This window comes from Sparus aurata, chromosome 15 (assembly GCF_900880675.1).
Source record: "Sparus aurata chromosome 15, fSpaAur1.1, whole genome shotgun sequence".
NCBI lineage: Eukaryota > Metazoa > Chordata > Actinopteri > Spariformes > Sparidae > Sparus > Sparus aurata.
Genome location: NC_044201.1, coordinates 12,461,129 through 12,474,315, shown reverse-complemented (window position 1 = coordinate 12,474,315; position 13,187 = coordinate 12,461,129). Strand labels below are relative to the sequence as shown.

The window sequence follows — 13,187 nt, the reverse complement described above, 5'->3', positions numbered from 1 at the left end:
AATAGAACACAAGATATTTTCCCCAACGATAATCACTGTAGCCACTCCGTGCTGTTCTTAAAACACTGTTAGTCGAATGACGGTGCAGAGATGCTGAGAGGGAAGGTGCTCCACTTTAAAGTGATATGATAGATTAGGGAGGAGCCCTGGCAACAGAATAATTTCCCTGGTGACCAATTTCTGAACACTCCCTAAGCAAAGAAAATCAGCAACAAGCCAACATGTCAGGCACAGCCTCATGCCAGGGTGCAGGCCAACATGCTGACTCACTTCTAATGAGCAGCCAGAGACTGAAATAATAACCTAAACCAGGAATCATAGGTCATGACTGCTCATATGCCGCTGACTGTCCTAATTAACATTAGACCTGATGCAATGTAAGCAGGTGTGAAGGCATGTCCACTAACAACTATCAAAATAGCTTCTACGGTGGCCCAGTGTTGATGGGGAAGAATAGAAATAAAGGCTATGCTTTGCTACGCCTGCAGTGCTGCATGCTGTGGCTGCTTCAGAGATCTACTTTACGCGTCTTTATTATCCTTGGGTGTCATCGCAAATTGTAGGCAATGGGGTCATGTAACTAAGTACATTCACTCAAGTACTTTTTTTTTAAGTACAGAGTTGAGGTATTTTTCTTTTCATGCCACTTCCTACTTCTACTTGGCTACATTTCAGAGAGAAATATAGTTTTTACTGCCGTTATTTGACAGCTTTAGTTACAAGTTGCTTTACAAATGAAGATGATTGCTTGATTGATGAAGTAGTCAACTGACAGAAAATTCCTTAGCAACTATTTAGATCAACGTTTTGGTTCCAGCTTGACACAAACAGGACAATCACTCGATTCCTGGAGAAAAGTTGGTATAACAGTCAGTACGTGAAGTAGATTTTCCTGATTATTCTTATAGACTTTGCTCTGATTGTAAGACACCGGTAATCATTTGTGCTCCGTCTCTAAAAGGGGGTAAAGCTTAAGTTGCATTATGACTCACCACTCATCCTCTCTGCATGTGAATAATTGCAATTAAGAAGGTACAACTGCAGTAAACAGGCGCTCATGTTTTCCACTTGCTCACATTAACATAAGGAAAGTGTTCTTTAACAGCTGAAGCTTTTAATGAGTTTAACAAAACTTGAAGCTTATGAACAATATTGAGCATGTTCACATTTACAGATATTGATTATCAGTAAGATTTATCATTTGTAAACACCTCAGTGTAATTTATTGCTTGCTGTGCGACTGATTTATAGATGAAAAGGAGACGTGTCTGCCAAAATGCTCTCCAGGCTTTACAGTTTAATTAGATATATACTTCTCTTCACTTTTTGCAATAACCATCCTTTAAACAAGTAAGTGACGTCTGCATACGCCACAAAGGTGTCAGATCTTTACAGCATCCCGTTAAGTGATTACCCGATGCATTTTCACGCCACAAGGATCAATACCCCTTTAAAGCATCAGCCAGGGAACTAATAAAAAAGATTTTAATCGATTATGCGGATGGCATATAGTCGCCACAGCCTGTGATATGTTAAGGTTTAGATACCGTCAGAGCAGAAGTTCAAGTTAAAGAGACTGACTTCGCGGCCTTTCAGCTGAGAGAGGATAACAAGGCTGCTGGCTCAGGATCAGTTTGGCAGCAGACACCAGCTGGAGGCATAGACAGGAAAGAATGCTCATCTTGTCTTAAGATTGAATTTATTTTTCTTTCCCATTTTTATTTCACAGCTTCAAATAGATTCCTTCTACAGAAGTAAATTTGGATTCCTGTTTGTATTGACTTTACCAAAAGTAAAACTTGCACAATTAAATACAGTGCAGCTGAAAGTATTGAGATATTCACTTGCTTCCAAGATGCTGCCAGCAAGCTCATAATAAAAACATCTGTATAAAGCATTTTATCTGAGCAATTGTTTCAACATCTTTGGGAGTATTTTGAATACATATTTATTAAAATCTTACATCCAATTTGTACACCGATTTGAGTTTCTTCATGGTCTGTTTTAGATATTTGACCAGTTTGGTGTCCCCAGTTTTAATATGCCTCTGTGTGTGCCATGGGCAGAGGTTGGTACAGGACTAAAAATGGCCATGCTTTTCTACGCTTCATCATCTGAGGTTTGTGTCAGACCCAGACAGTCATCTGGAAAGGTCAATGCTTCGGTAAAAAGATTTAAATCAGCCCACAGAAGAAAGATTCACCTTGACAGGCGGAACCTGAGAACTGGTAAATAAGAATACAGAGAAACAGAGACTCATTCCTCTTCGCTTAAAGCAAGGACAAACCAACCACTGCATTTCAAAGTGTGAGTGATGCTTTGGGGAAAAACAAGTCTTTTTAATCAATTGTTTGCTTAATTCGTGAATTATGTTAATTTCCTCTCTCAGTTGAAAAGTCTTTGAAGATTAGAACCCTGACCACTTGTTTTCGCAATCCACAATACGAGCAGACATTTATTTGCCATCTTTCTCCTTCAGATCTATTAATTGTGTTTTAGTTCTAAAATGAAGTGATCTTGGCACGGCTGCAAGAAAAGAGCGTGTTTTGTAATACAACTTGACAGGGTCAGTGTGGCAAAACAAACTGTTGGGTTTTAGTTTTGGCACAGGGAGAATTTAACGTATTATTCTTTGATGAATCTCTGTAGCGTTTTGTTGTTCTATATTCATCCAGTGGTGAGCAGCTAGTGGAAATGTTTTCCCTTTTTTTTTTTTTTTTTTTTCATTTGTCACCTTATTATATTAATGTTGTGGCCACGCCTTTTGATGAATGCAGGAACTAAAAGCACGCATTCAGCTGCTTCTGAGGACAAATGGGACCTTTGAAAAAAATCCTTTCTCTTTACTGTTTATTAATATACTTAAAAAGATGAATGTGAAATGGGGAAGCTTACAACGTTGCCTATGGATCATAATATATTTGCTCGCAGAAGTAGAGAGTAATGAAACTATTTTCAGCTATAAAGCCATGCTTGAATAATCTGTCTGCTGCAAAGTGCTACAAAGCAAGAACTATTACAAGGTGGTTACTTTTTATAATCTTTTTGGAAAAGACGACCATAAATATATGCAGGCTTTTGCTCTTTAGCTTCATAATATGTATACTGATTCTCTGCATGTCTGTTTTTGTTTTGTCCCCACACTTTAATGGCTGGTGGGCTATTATCGATTCCTCCTATTGATCCAAAGGTGGCAACAATGACTTTGTGATTTTGTTTTTAGCTTTCCCATTATTTCAATCAAATGCGCTAAAAAGCCTCTCACTGTGATGTCCTTGTTGTTATTGAGACACAGTTGGGTTACTGTTTGCATCAACTTTACACAGAATTAAGCCTGTCTGTTTGTCTATTTGGCTATCGAAATGCCTTAAATCAAAGACAAGTATGAAGCTGAAACAAACTTTATAATGTGAGGCGACCTTGGTTGCTGGGTAAGTTACATAAACATCGTGTGGAAGAGAAGCTCTGTGTGCAAGTTTGGGCTGTAGGCGACAGGATCAATTGACCTCATTTGGTTATTCATGTGCTGAAGATTATTAAGCAGCAAGACTCCACATGTACCTATGAATTCACATGAGTCTAATCCACCGTGCCCTCAAGCAACATATGCAAACTCTGACTGTTATGGACATAAAGTACAGGCGTTGAGTACTAATGTGCTGTCGAGATCTTGGTGCAGCAGCACATGAACGAATATTGCCTCTTTAACACAGCAGCATGATCATGATGATCCATATGATGTGTGTGTGTGTGTGTGTGTGTGTGTGTGTGTGTGTGTGTGTGTGTGTGTGTGTGTGTGTGTGTGTGTGTGTGAGTGAGTGTGAAAGTCCAAGAGAGAAATTAATTTGCCTGTTTTTAGAAGTCAAGAGTAAAGTATGGTGAATAAGTTTGTGTGTGTTTTTGTGCAGTGTGCACTGGAGCTGGCGTGTGGTTTACAATACAGTTCTACATTAGCATTGCAGGGATACTGTAAATTGCTCCTCTTGGGAGCGAGTAAGAGAGGAAGTACAGATGAATAACAAACATACAGAGGTAAACAGTAGGCATCCCACAATGGCTACGGTTAAATGCAGATGAATGCAGTCATGCAATATTTACTTTAATTTGATGCTTTAATTGCTCTGCTGTAGTCTTTATCATTGCTTGTTAAATAGTGATGATAAGTTCAGTGTGTTTAACTATAAAAGGAAAAAGACAAAAAAAACTTATTGGATTCAACATCGTGGACGGAAGAGATTTTATCTGCTGTGATTTGGCGCTAAAATAAACTACAACTGATAAAAGTTACTTTTGTTTCGTACCATTTATCCAATCTATTTGAATGTGCCTTGACTTTTATACCCTTTTCTTTCTCTCTCCTCAGGCCTTTCCTTGTATATCCACAGGCATCTATGGTAAGACTAATCTCTCTTATTTCATTTTCTTTACTTTGACCATATATTTGGTTTATTTGCTGTACATACATGCCTTATAATGCTCCCTCTAACTCCCAAGGCATCAAATACAGCAGCTTGGTCAGTGGCTGTGCGTACATTCAGGCGTCGTTGGCTGGGTCACACATCAGACCTTTCTCTCCAGTGACTGGGATTTGCGCTCCGTGTGTGACCAAGTGTCAAGATGAACTTTCTCCACATTATATTATATAAGTAAGATAACTTTAGGTCATGAAACATACTGATGTGACTGAACTTGGCTAACCAAGTAGTTGGGTACCTAACCCTAACCAAACTACAATTTCACAACGTTCTAAAAGGCAAAACGTATGAAATGTTTGTCGTGCAACTGCAACTACCCGTAGAGAAGTAAGTAGAGCATTATACTTTGAAGCTCAAGGCCACTGACCAAGCAGGAGTTGGGAGTAAGAACATGTTGGTTTTATAATAATAATCTGCATGAATTACATTCTGCCTGCCACATCTTTTATGCATAAATATGAAAGATCTAGTGTGTATGATTGAGATGCATATTGTCTTGAGATTGCAGATTGCAACCAACTGAACATCCCTCGCCTCACCTTCCCCTACAATGGCCATGAAAAACACAAATTGGGTTTGTCTGTTCTGGGCTACTGTAGAAACAACATGGCAGACTCTGTAGATATACAAGTCTCATTTTAAGGTAAAGAATAGACAATGATTCTTAGTTTCCAGGTTATTCTACAGTAATTAAACATTATACAACATATCAACCAATAGAGCCCCAACATATTTGACACACAGGACCTTGAATACTATATTATTATAAAGGCTTTGTCTTTGAGGAAGAATACACTTGAAACATAGTGTACCAACAAGTTCACCTTACACCATGTTGCACAAAGACACAACCTAGTATAAGGTGAACAAAGTGTAGACCCTGAACAACGCTCATGCTCCCTCATGGGACCAGGCTTAATATGCAGCAAAGGCTTCCTTGCCAAAGAGTGAGTGTGCTAATTAGACTTAAACAAAGTCACATTGAAAACATGCCAAACTTGTTGACGTAAACAGGCTTTGAAGTTTGGATGGCAAAAAATGTTGTTAGATGCAGGGAAAGGAATGGAGTTTATATCATATAGTGCAGGACATTCCTTCTGCTGGGGAGTAATAATTATTTTCTCACCATTCTTACATCCTGTATATAGTGTTTGCCTCCCGCTGAATTTTCACATAGGTTCCAAATAATCCCAGTGAAAGCCAAATGTGTAAGGATTAATTAACATACTAATTTTAATTCGCTGTCACTAACAACAAGTCACCAACAATGTGGTTTGATAACAGCGGTCACAAACTCTGGCAAACTTTTGTCATTGTTTAGATAAAGGCCAGTGAGTGCCAGTAACTGTTACCCATGTTCAGAGATCTGTAATTGTTTAGGCAGTTATCTCGTGAGAGTCGTTAAGCGCTCTGATCTCACTTTATGATCGTACACCCAAGGAATATTAAGACAGTTTTACTAGACCAGGTGCTCCCAAGATGTTCCCATATACATGTACAGCCTTGAAAATGCCTCTGGGTCCAATGTAAGACACATTTTAAAAGCAGTTTATTTAACACCACAGTGAACTTGTAACCTGTCCATGGCCTCTCCAGTCACCAAAACTAAACATGAATCAATATGGGTTTACACCTCTATCATCACTGAAGGGGCTGGAGGCTTTCCTTCAGTAAGAATGATGTAATCTATATTTAAAATCATGTCAGGACAGAAAACCCAGGAAGATTAAAGCTGTTCTGAAGTAAAAAGGTGGCCCTTGCTCTGCTCAGATGCTTGACAATTCATATACATGCAGTTAAGATTTATTTCATGCATAATGCTTTCTGATATCCTCAACTTGAGTAATTGCGTTGAGGTTTTGTTCTAATCAGAGTTGGCAGCCCTCTAAAAGTTGAATACCCAGCGGTTAATTCGTCATGGCTGCTCATTTTTGCATCATTGCATGTTTTCTTTTTGGCGGGGCACTTTCTAACGCTGAATGTGTAAACGAGCACAGCCACAGTTGAGTTACTTGAACGCACTGCCACTAATTAAGACCGGATGCTGGGCTGTTTTCACTGTATGTGCCGACATTTGCAGCTGAATTGCAAAAAATGCAAGCGAAGCAACACCCGTCATTGATTTTCATTAGAAGTCAGACATGTTGAAAATATAATGCTATAGGGTACGTCTCACTGAGTGTGCAAAAATGTGTTCCGCCACCTTACACGATGAAATGGTTTATGAAACCAGTAACATATTTTGGAAAATGCACTCCTCCGCCAAGAGAGGAAGGTGATCAGCTGTGGCTCCTCCCGCAAGGCCTCCTGTCATTGTGTCGGAGTATCCATGAGCCATGAGATTCTGCCACTTGCATGGCATCCCACTGCCATCGGCTTGAATGAAAGCAGTCACATGCAAAGCCCTTTATCCGTTAAGGTAATAAAATAAATAAATAAATAAAATAAAATAAAATAAAAAATATATATATATATATTATTTTCTTAACTGCTGTCCACTGTGTTTAAGTTCAAAAAGAAGTTATTGACTGATAAAATAAATATGACTGGCGACATGCATCAGAAGCACAGAAGTCCCTAAACATCCATACTGGCGCATATATACAAACATAGATTAACCACATGTGTAACGTAAAAAAAAGCAGCCAGCCTCTTTGCACATGTGACCACATCTGTTTTTCCTCTAAAAATGTCACAACAACGTGATGCAATTTCTATCCAAAGCCATCACTCTTCCTCCTTTATCAACCCTGTGTACTGACTAACTGGCAGCTGTCACCACGTTGCACACTAATAACATCCAAACACTTAGTGCAAATCACTGATTATAGAGTCTGACAGACTGCTGTTTGCCGTGCTCATTAAACCAGCCATAAACACACAGTAACAGAGTAACTTCCCTTAAATGATTTTTTTCCCGATCTTAACCAGTCTCTGGGCAAAAAGCATCTGCCACATTATTAACAACCAGGATGCTGATCTGATGTGATTTCATTGCTGTAAGAGATGCAGCTGTGACGCACTCACTGGATTAATAAAAAGAATTGCTTATTATGGTGCAGTTATGGTTCAAGAAGCTGTCAGTGTATCCAAACAGCTGCAGGTCTGTATATAAACGTCTGTGCGGCACAGTTAAGTTTCTTTTCTCGTGTATAGGTACGACAAGATATTCCAAGTGGTCAAGCATCCTGATACACAGCATAGCACACATTTGTTAGGAGAAGCCCAGTGTGTTCACTAAAGAGAGCCTTTGTGTTTTCTTAATCACTAGATGTTCATAATTACACTCTGTGCTGGATAGAACTCTTCCCTCTTGGGATATTGAGCATTTTCCACCCATCACTTCAGAGATTCGCACAGTTTAGTACACAACAACTACTCATCATCTCCTCTCACCATCTCTCTCTTAAGTATTGCTTGTTTTCTGCCACCTGTCTCTGCACAAAACTCAAAACGGCTATTACTGAAGTGTTAATGATAAGAAGGGCTAAAGTTGTAATTTCCTTTTCGCATTTTTTCTCTCAGTCTCCCTCGCCTCGCTCTCTCTCTCCCTTGCCTATTATTTAACTGCAAATTTCTACAGTCAGTGTAGATAAGTTCGGCAGCCATTTCTGTAAAACTCTATCCCTTCTCCAATATTATCTTGTGTTGCATGGGAACATTCTTCAGCACATTCTGCGTCCGAACAAGCATTATGTTGCACTTTTAGATTTTTCTGTTATTTTTCCCTACCAAAAACCGTACTGTGTCCCAAAAGTAGTTATGTGAGCATATCAGTTACTCACTAAAAGACTGCAGTAAATCCTTCATAAACTTGTTTGTCTCCGGCCCATTGGTGTCTGACTCGTTAGGGACTCAACAACTTTGGCAGATCCTGAGTGAATTAACTGAAATGATGGAGAGAAAAAAATTACAACGTACTGTCTTTAAAACATAAACTAAATGTGAGTTTACGAGAGTGATAAGATTTTTGCGGGTTGATTTAAATGCACTCCAAGGAACTATTATTTGGTTATGATACGGGCTCAATTAATGCCAGTGCCTCTATATAACCTACACAAGCAGATACACCCATCAGTGAGGAGACTGACTATTTGTATACAGTTATTTTAATGTCTGTCAAATTACGACTATCTGTATCGGATAAATGACATAATTGAAACTGTTTTTATGGCGTATTGCTGAGGTTGAATTGAGTCTCGAGTCTCATTGGCTGAGGAAAGAAGCTGCTCTGTAGTCTGGTGGTATGGCACTAAAACAAAGTTCAGTTAGTTTCACCATCTTGGTGCTCATACTGTTTTTGTCCACAGGTGTTGCCAGAATCATTTTGGAGTAAAACAGCGCGATTTCGGTGACCCAAAGTGAGGCCAAATACATGCACGAAGGGAGAGGGTCACTGTTTGTACTGTACACTGCTGATGAGGGGGATGCTTATTTATTGTCACAGTGATGCCATGTGCTGCATTGCCAGTAGGATCCCATCGTAGCACTCCACCAGCGGCCCCTCACATCAAAGTGGTAGGCTGTGCAGAGCCAAGCACACCACACAGGGGGGGAATTAAACAGCCTATTCAATAAATAAACAGCTTAGCGCTTGCCATAACTGCATCTCCATAGAACAATGCAGCTGATTAAGACTGAAGATCTTCACACAGCAGAGGGTAAATAGAGGAGGGACTTTGACAGGAACTACAGTATAGTATAGTGCTGTGATGTTATTCTCTCACACTCCTCCCTGTGCCCCCTGAGTACTGCCATGTTCTGAAAGAGGCCATGCTCCCTTGTCAGGCATTCTGACATTTTCTGTACATTTCAGATAACCTTTAAGGTCAACTTCCATTTCAGCAATGTAAACAAAAGCTATTTAGTATAAAAGACACATCCTCCTCATCTCTCTCTTTCTCTCTATGTTTGTGCGTGTGTTTCTGTCTCTGTAGGATACACTCAGATATAACCATAGTTTTATATGTGTGCACACTGTCCAGGAAACCAAACTTATGCACATGGGCTTGACCCATTTCCACACTCGATTGTAGTAGCAAAACAAATCCTGTGCTGCCAACAATGTGACAGAGAGGAATCAAGAACAAGTTATCCAAGGCCTTTTGTGGTGGTAAAAACAGATTTGTCAGGACAGCTAATGCTAATTGACACTCTCTTTCACGCCTCCATATTCCAGGAGACTCAGTCACCATTGACAGATGATGAGAGAACAGGGAGGTTGGGTGTAGCAGGGGTGCGCAGGGGGTACCTTAGACGCTTGGAAAGAAAAATGAGGGCTCACACTGCGCTGACAGTCCAATCCCTCAGTCCGGCCCATTAGCCACAACAGAATTTCTGCACGGAGAGTGTGTCGGAGGTACCACCCATAAACAAACTGGTGCCCACCGTGGGCCATGAGGTCACCCAGCATGATAGAGGTTATTAAGTGCTGCTCCTGTTTGCACATCAATCACAGACATGCGACCCGGGTTTAAATGGATTATTCCTTCCAAGAAGGAGACACCTCTGAATGTCTCACAAGATCAGTGCCAAGAGTCCAACTACCTAGACTTAGAGAGGTCATTCTCTCTTTTCGGTATCCCTCTCTCTCATGTCTTAACTCTCCTGTAGTCCTTTTTTTCCCTCACACGTCATTCTTGCACAACACGAATATGCTCGCTCGCACGCAAGCAGAAGTGTTTGCTCAAGCAAAACCACATACATAAAAATCCCATTTCAAGATGCACTGTGGACAATTTAGCTTCGCAGAGATCACATCTTAGCTGAAAGAGTACTTTCCAACAGCCTTGTAATGAGCTGTACGGTTTAGGAGTCACCTGCTAAGATCAATCTCAGCACACAGCAGAGGTCTCACTTGGCACAATACAAAAACAAGGACGTGAACATTAAGTCTACCGCTAACCTGACAGATGCCATCTCACAGATAACCCTATCAAAACAGAGGCCCACTTCATAGTACAAATGTCCCCGTTTGCTGCTCACCCTCCACCCCTGGCTCGTCTTTCTCTGTGACTGATCTGAGGATTGTTGACAGAAGAGTTTTCCCTCTGACTGGTGGCTGTGGGAGATATGCGGATGTAATCTACCCAAACTCTACTGGTATGTCCCCACTGCCATTCTACTGTACTGTCCAGATCAAAGGTGTCAAGCAGCTAAGAATTTTTTCCTCCAGCCAGCATCGCGCTCTGGTACTCTTCATCTCTGTCTAGGATTAAGAAGGTTGGAGCCATTCACGGCACCTTATCTCTCGGCAGGGATGGCTTGCTGCTAGCTTGCCAGAGATGGCCCGGGCAACTTCCCCCCTTCTCTTAAAACCCAGGGTTTACTACTGGGAGCTTAGCCCAGCTGGGTTGGGAATTTTCAAGGTACATAGGGAGCAACGTGCTGTATCAGTGGGTAGCTGAGTGTGTGCTCAGTGGGAACAGGAGCTTCGTAGCCCATTTAACTGAGTCACACAGTGTGCGTTGTATTCAACAGTAGCCTTGCTCCACCATTTTCATGGATGACAAGCCAAATGTTAAAACACTTCCCACCCACAGGACAACAGATTTAGGCCTTTGAGAAACTTGGTTGAGCATTAAACTTTTGCATATCATACACTCTTTAGGATGTTTTTTAAAGTGTCAGTTGTTAATTTTAGCATGTAGGACAAAGCCTGGCATCACCTATATGGAACGTTTCCAAGGAAGGTCATCATCTGTTGTGCCACGGAGGCTGCTCCCTTTCTTTCTACCTCTTTTTTCCGCCTGTCTTCCTCACACAGCACCCTCCCATCCCTCTTTGTCTCTGTCTCCTTCTGTGGGGCTGCAAAGTCGGTCATGGTCACAGCCTTGCCGCGTCCCACTGTTGGTGTAGAGAGGAGCTCGAGGCCATTTGACACCCACGCTTTGGCGTCTAGCGTCCTGGGGCGCTACTCTGTCCTCCACCCCGGGTCACCTCACCTCTCCTCTGGGCCCTGATGGGGTGACAACCCTCTCCCCCACCCTCCGTTTCCAGATGAAAACACACGGCTGCTGCCCTCGACTGTGCCGCATTTAATGATTTCCTCCTGCTCCCAAAGCCACAATCAACTAATCTAATTCATACTATATTGTGCTTAAATGATTCTGTACTGTCTGTTATAATAAGTGTCTTTAGAGGCAGCATTCAGAGTCATGGTGCTCTATTTTGATGATTAAGAAGAAAAATGCTACATTTCCTATTTATAGCAACATTTAAAATATGTTTCTAAGCCAAAAGAAAAGCAATCCATGTATTAAAAGATATCAAAAAAATCTGTATTTAAAGAACTTTGTTAAGAACTTTTCAAAAACAGATGGCACTTTTGTTGTTACTGGGTTTTTTTTCCGTTGCATAGTTCTTATTTTTACCACACCTGTGGTGAATTTACCAGTGCCAGATATCCCAGCCTCAGGCTACATGCTACTTCAAGGTAGACAGCTCATCAAAATAAATGCCGAGTGTTGAGACGTGAACTTGACCAGCTACAAAAGAAGCAACGCAGAGTGGGACCAACAACACGATTCTTCCCTCAAGGGGAGAAAAGCTGTTCTTTGTATATTTCAAGAATTCAGTGAGCATTAGTTTAGCAAGCCTCAACCACATACCTGTACAAAACATCAGGTTGTCCTCATAAAAAAACAACACTAGAAATGATATAGCCCTAAAATAACAGCAGGTTGTGGTATCCTTGTTACACTATAAGCTCACTCAGGAAAAACAAAACTGGTGTGGTCTGCAGTATGTGCCTCCCCATATATTTGCAAACGAAGAATGGGAATGTATCATAGCACAGATATGAATTCAACCTGCCTCTACTCGCTTTATCAGGCGATGCAGCTACTTCTCACTCCTTCTCAACAGAGAAAAACACCTTAGCTACACAAATTTGTTGTGGAAGTTAAGAGTTGCCATGCTGGCAAAAGAGAGAGCAAGGCCGTGCTTGTTCTTGAAGCAAATATTCCCCCTAAGACCGAGTGCACATTTATATTATTTTCCCCTACGTTCCAGTTCAGTGGATATTTTTGTGCATGAACTTCTCTTTCCAACTTTTTTCGCAGTCAAGAGTGAGATATCTGTGATGTAAACTGGGAGCTGTTTCTACGAACTCAGTCACAACTTGTACTTTTCATCTTCAACATCCAAAGCAATGGCTTTCCTTTGGTTTCTAGTTTCTATTATAAGTATATACAACCATATTTTTTAAAAGTAACCCAAGGTCCTGTACGGTGTTCATAAAGGTGTTTTACACACGCCTCAGAGAGGGGACAGAGACTCTGTCTGCTGGTTGCATCAGAGATTAGAGTGAGCTCTCTTTTTATTCATATTAACAAAGGTCCTACACACTGAAGATCATAGGAATAAAATAAGTGAATTCTGTTTTAAGATGAATCTTCCCTTTGGCGGAACACACTGGGATGACGTGGAGACATGGATGAAAATGTACCTTTCACTTTAAAAGGAAATTAAACCAAGTCATCTTTTTCATATAGTTTGATCAAGCTTTTTTAATTGTTGCTTAGAATTAATCAAATGGATGAAACACTAACTGAGAAGACCTGTCTGCAGTCTTTGCAGGTCAGATTCAGTGATTATCTAAATTCGTTCTCCCTGGTCTTGAATCCAGATTAGTTGTGGTCACTGAACTCATAACAGCCATTTCCGTCAACATCACTGAATGTACTTTGCAAATGTTATGTAAGCTCGCTG

General features: G+C 40.7%; 1 protein-coding gene across 5 annotated transcripts in view; it reads left to right on the top strand.

The window, feature by feature from the left end:
- Positions 1–13,187, top strand: part of macrod2 (mono-ADP ribosylhydrolase 2) — a 432,655-nt gene that overhangs the window by 319,338 nt on the left and 100,130 nt on the right. For all 5 annotated transcript variants that reach the window (XM_030442624.1, XM_030442623.1, XM_030442621.1 and 2 more), the window contains exon 7: positions 4,364–4,394. In XM_030442624.1, coding sequence (XP_030298484.1) covers positions 4,364–4,394 — 31 coding nt within the window. The remainder of the gene's footprint in view (positions 1–4,363; positions 4,395–13,187) is intronic.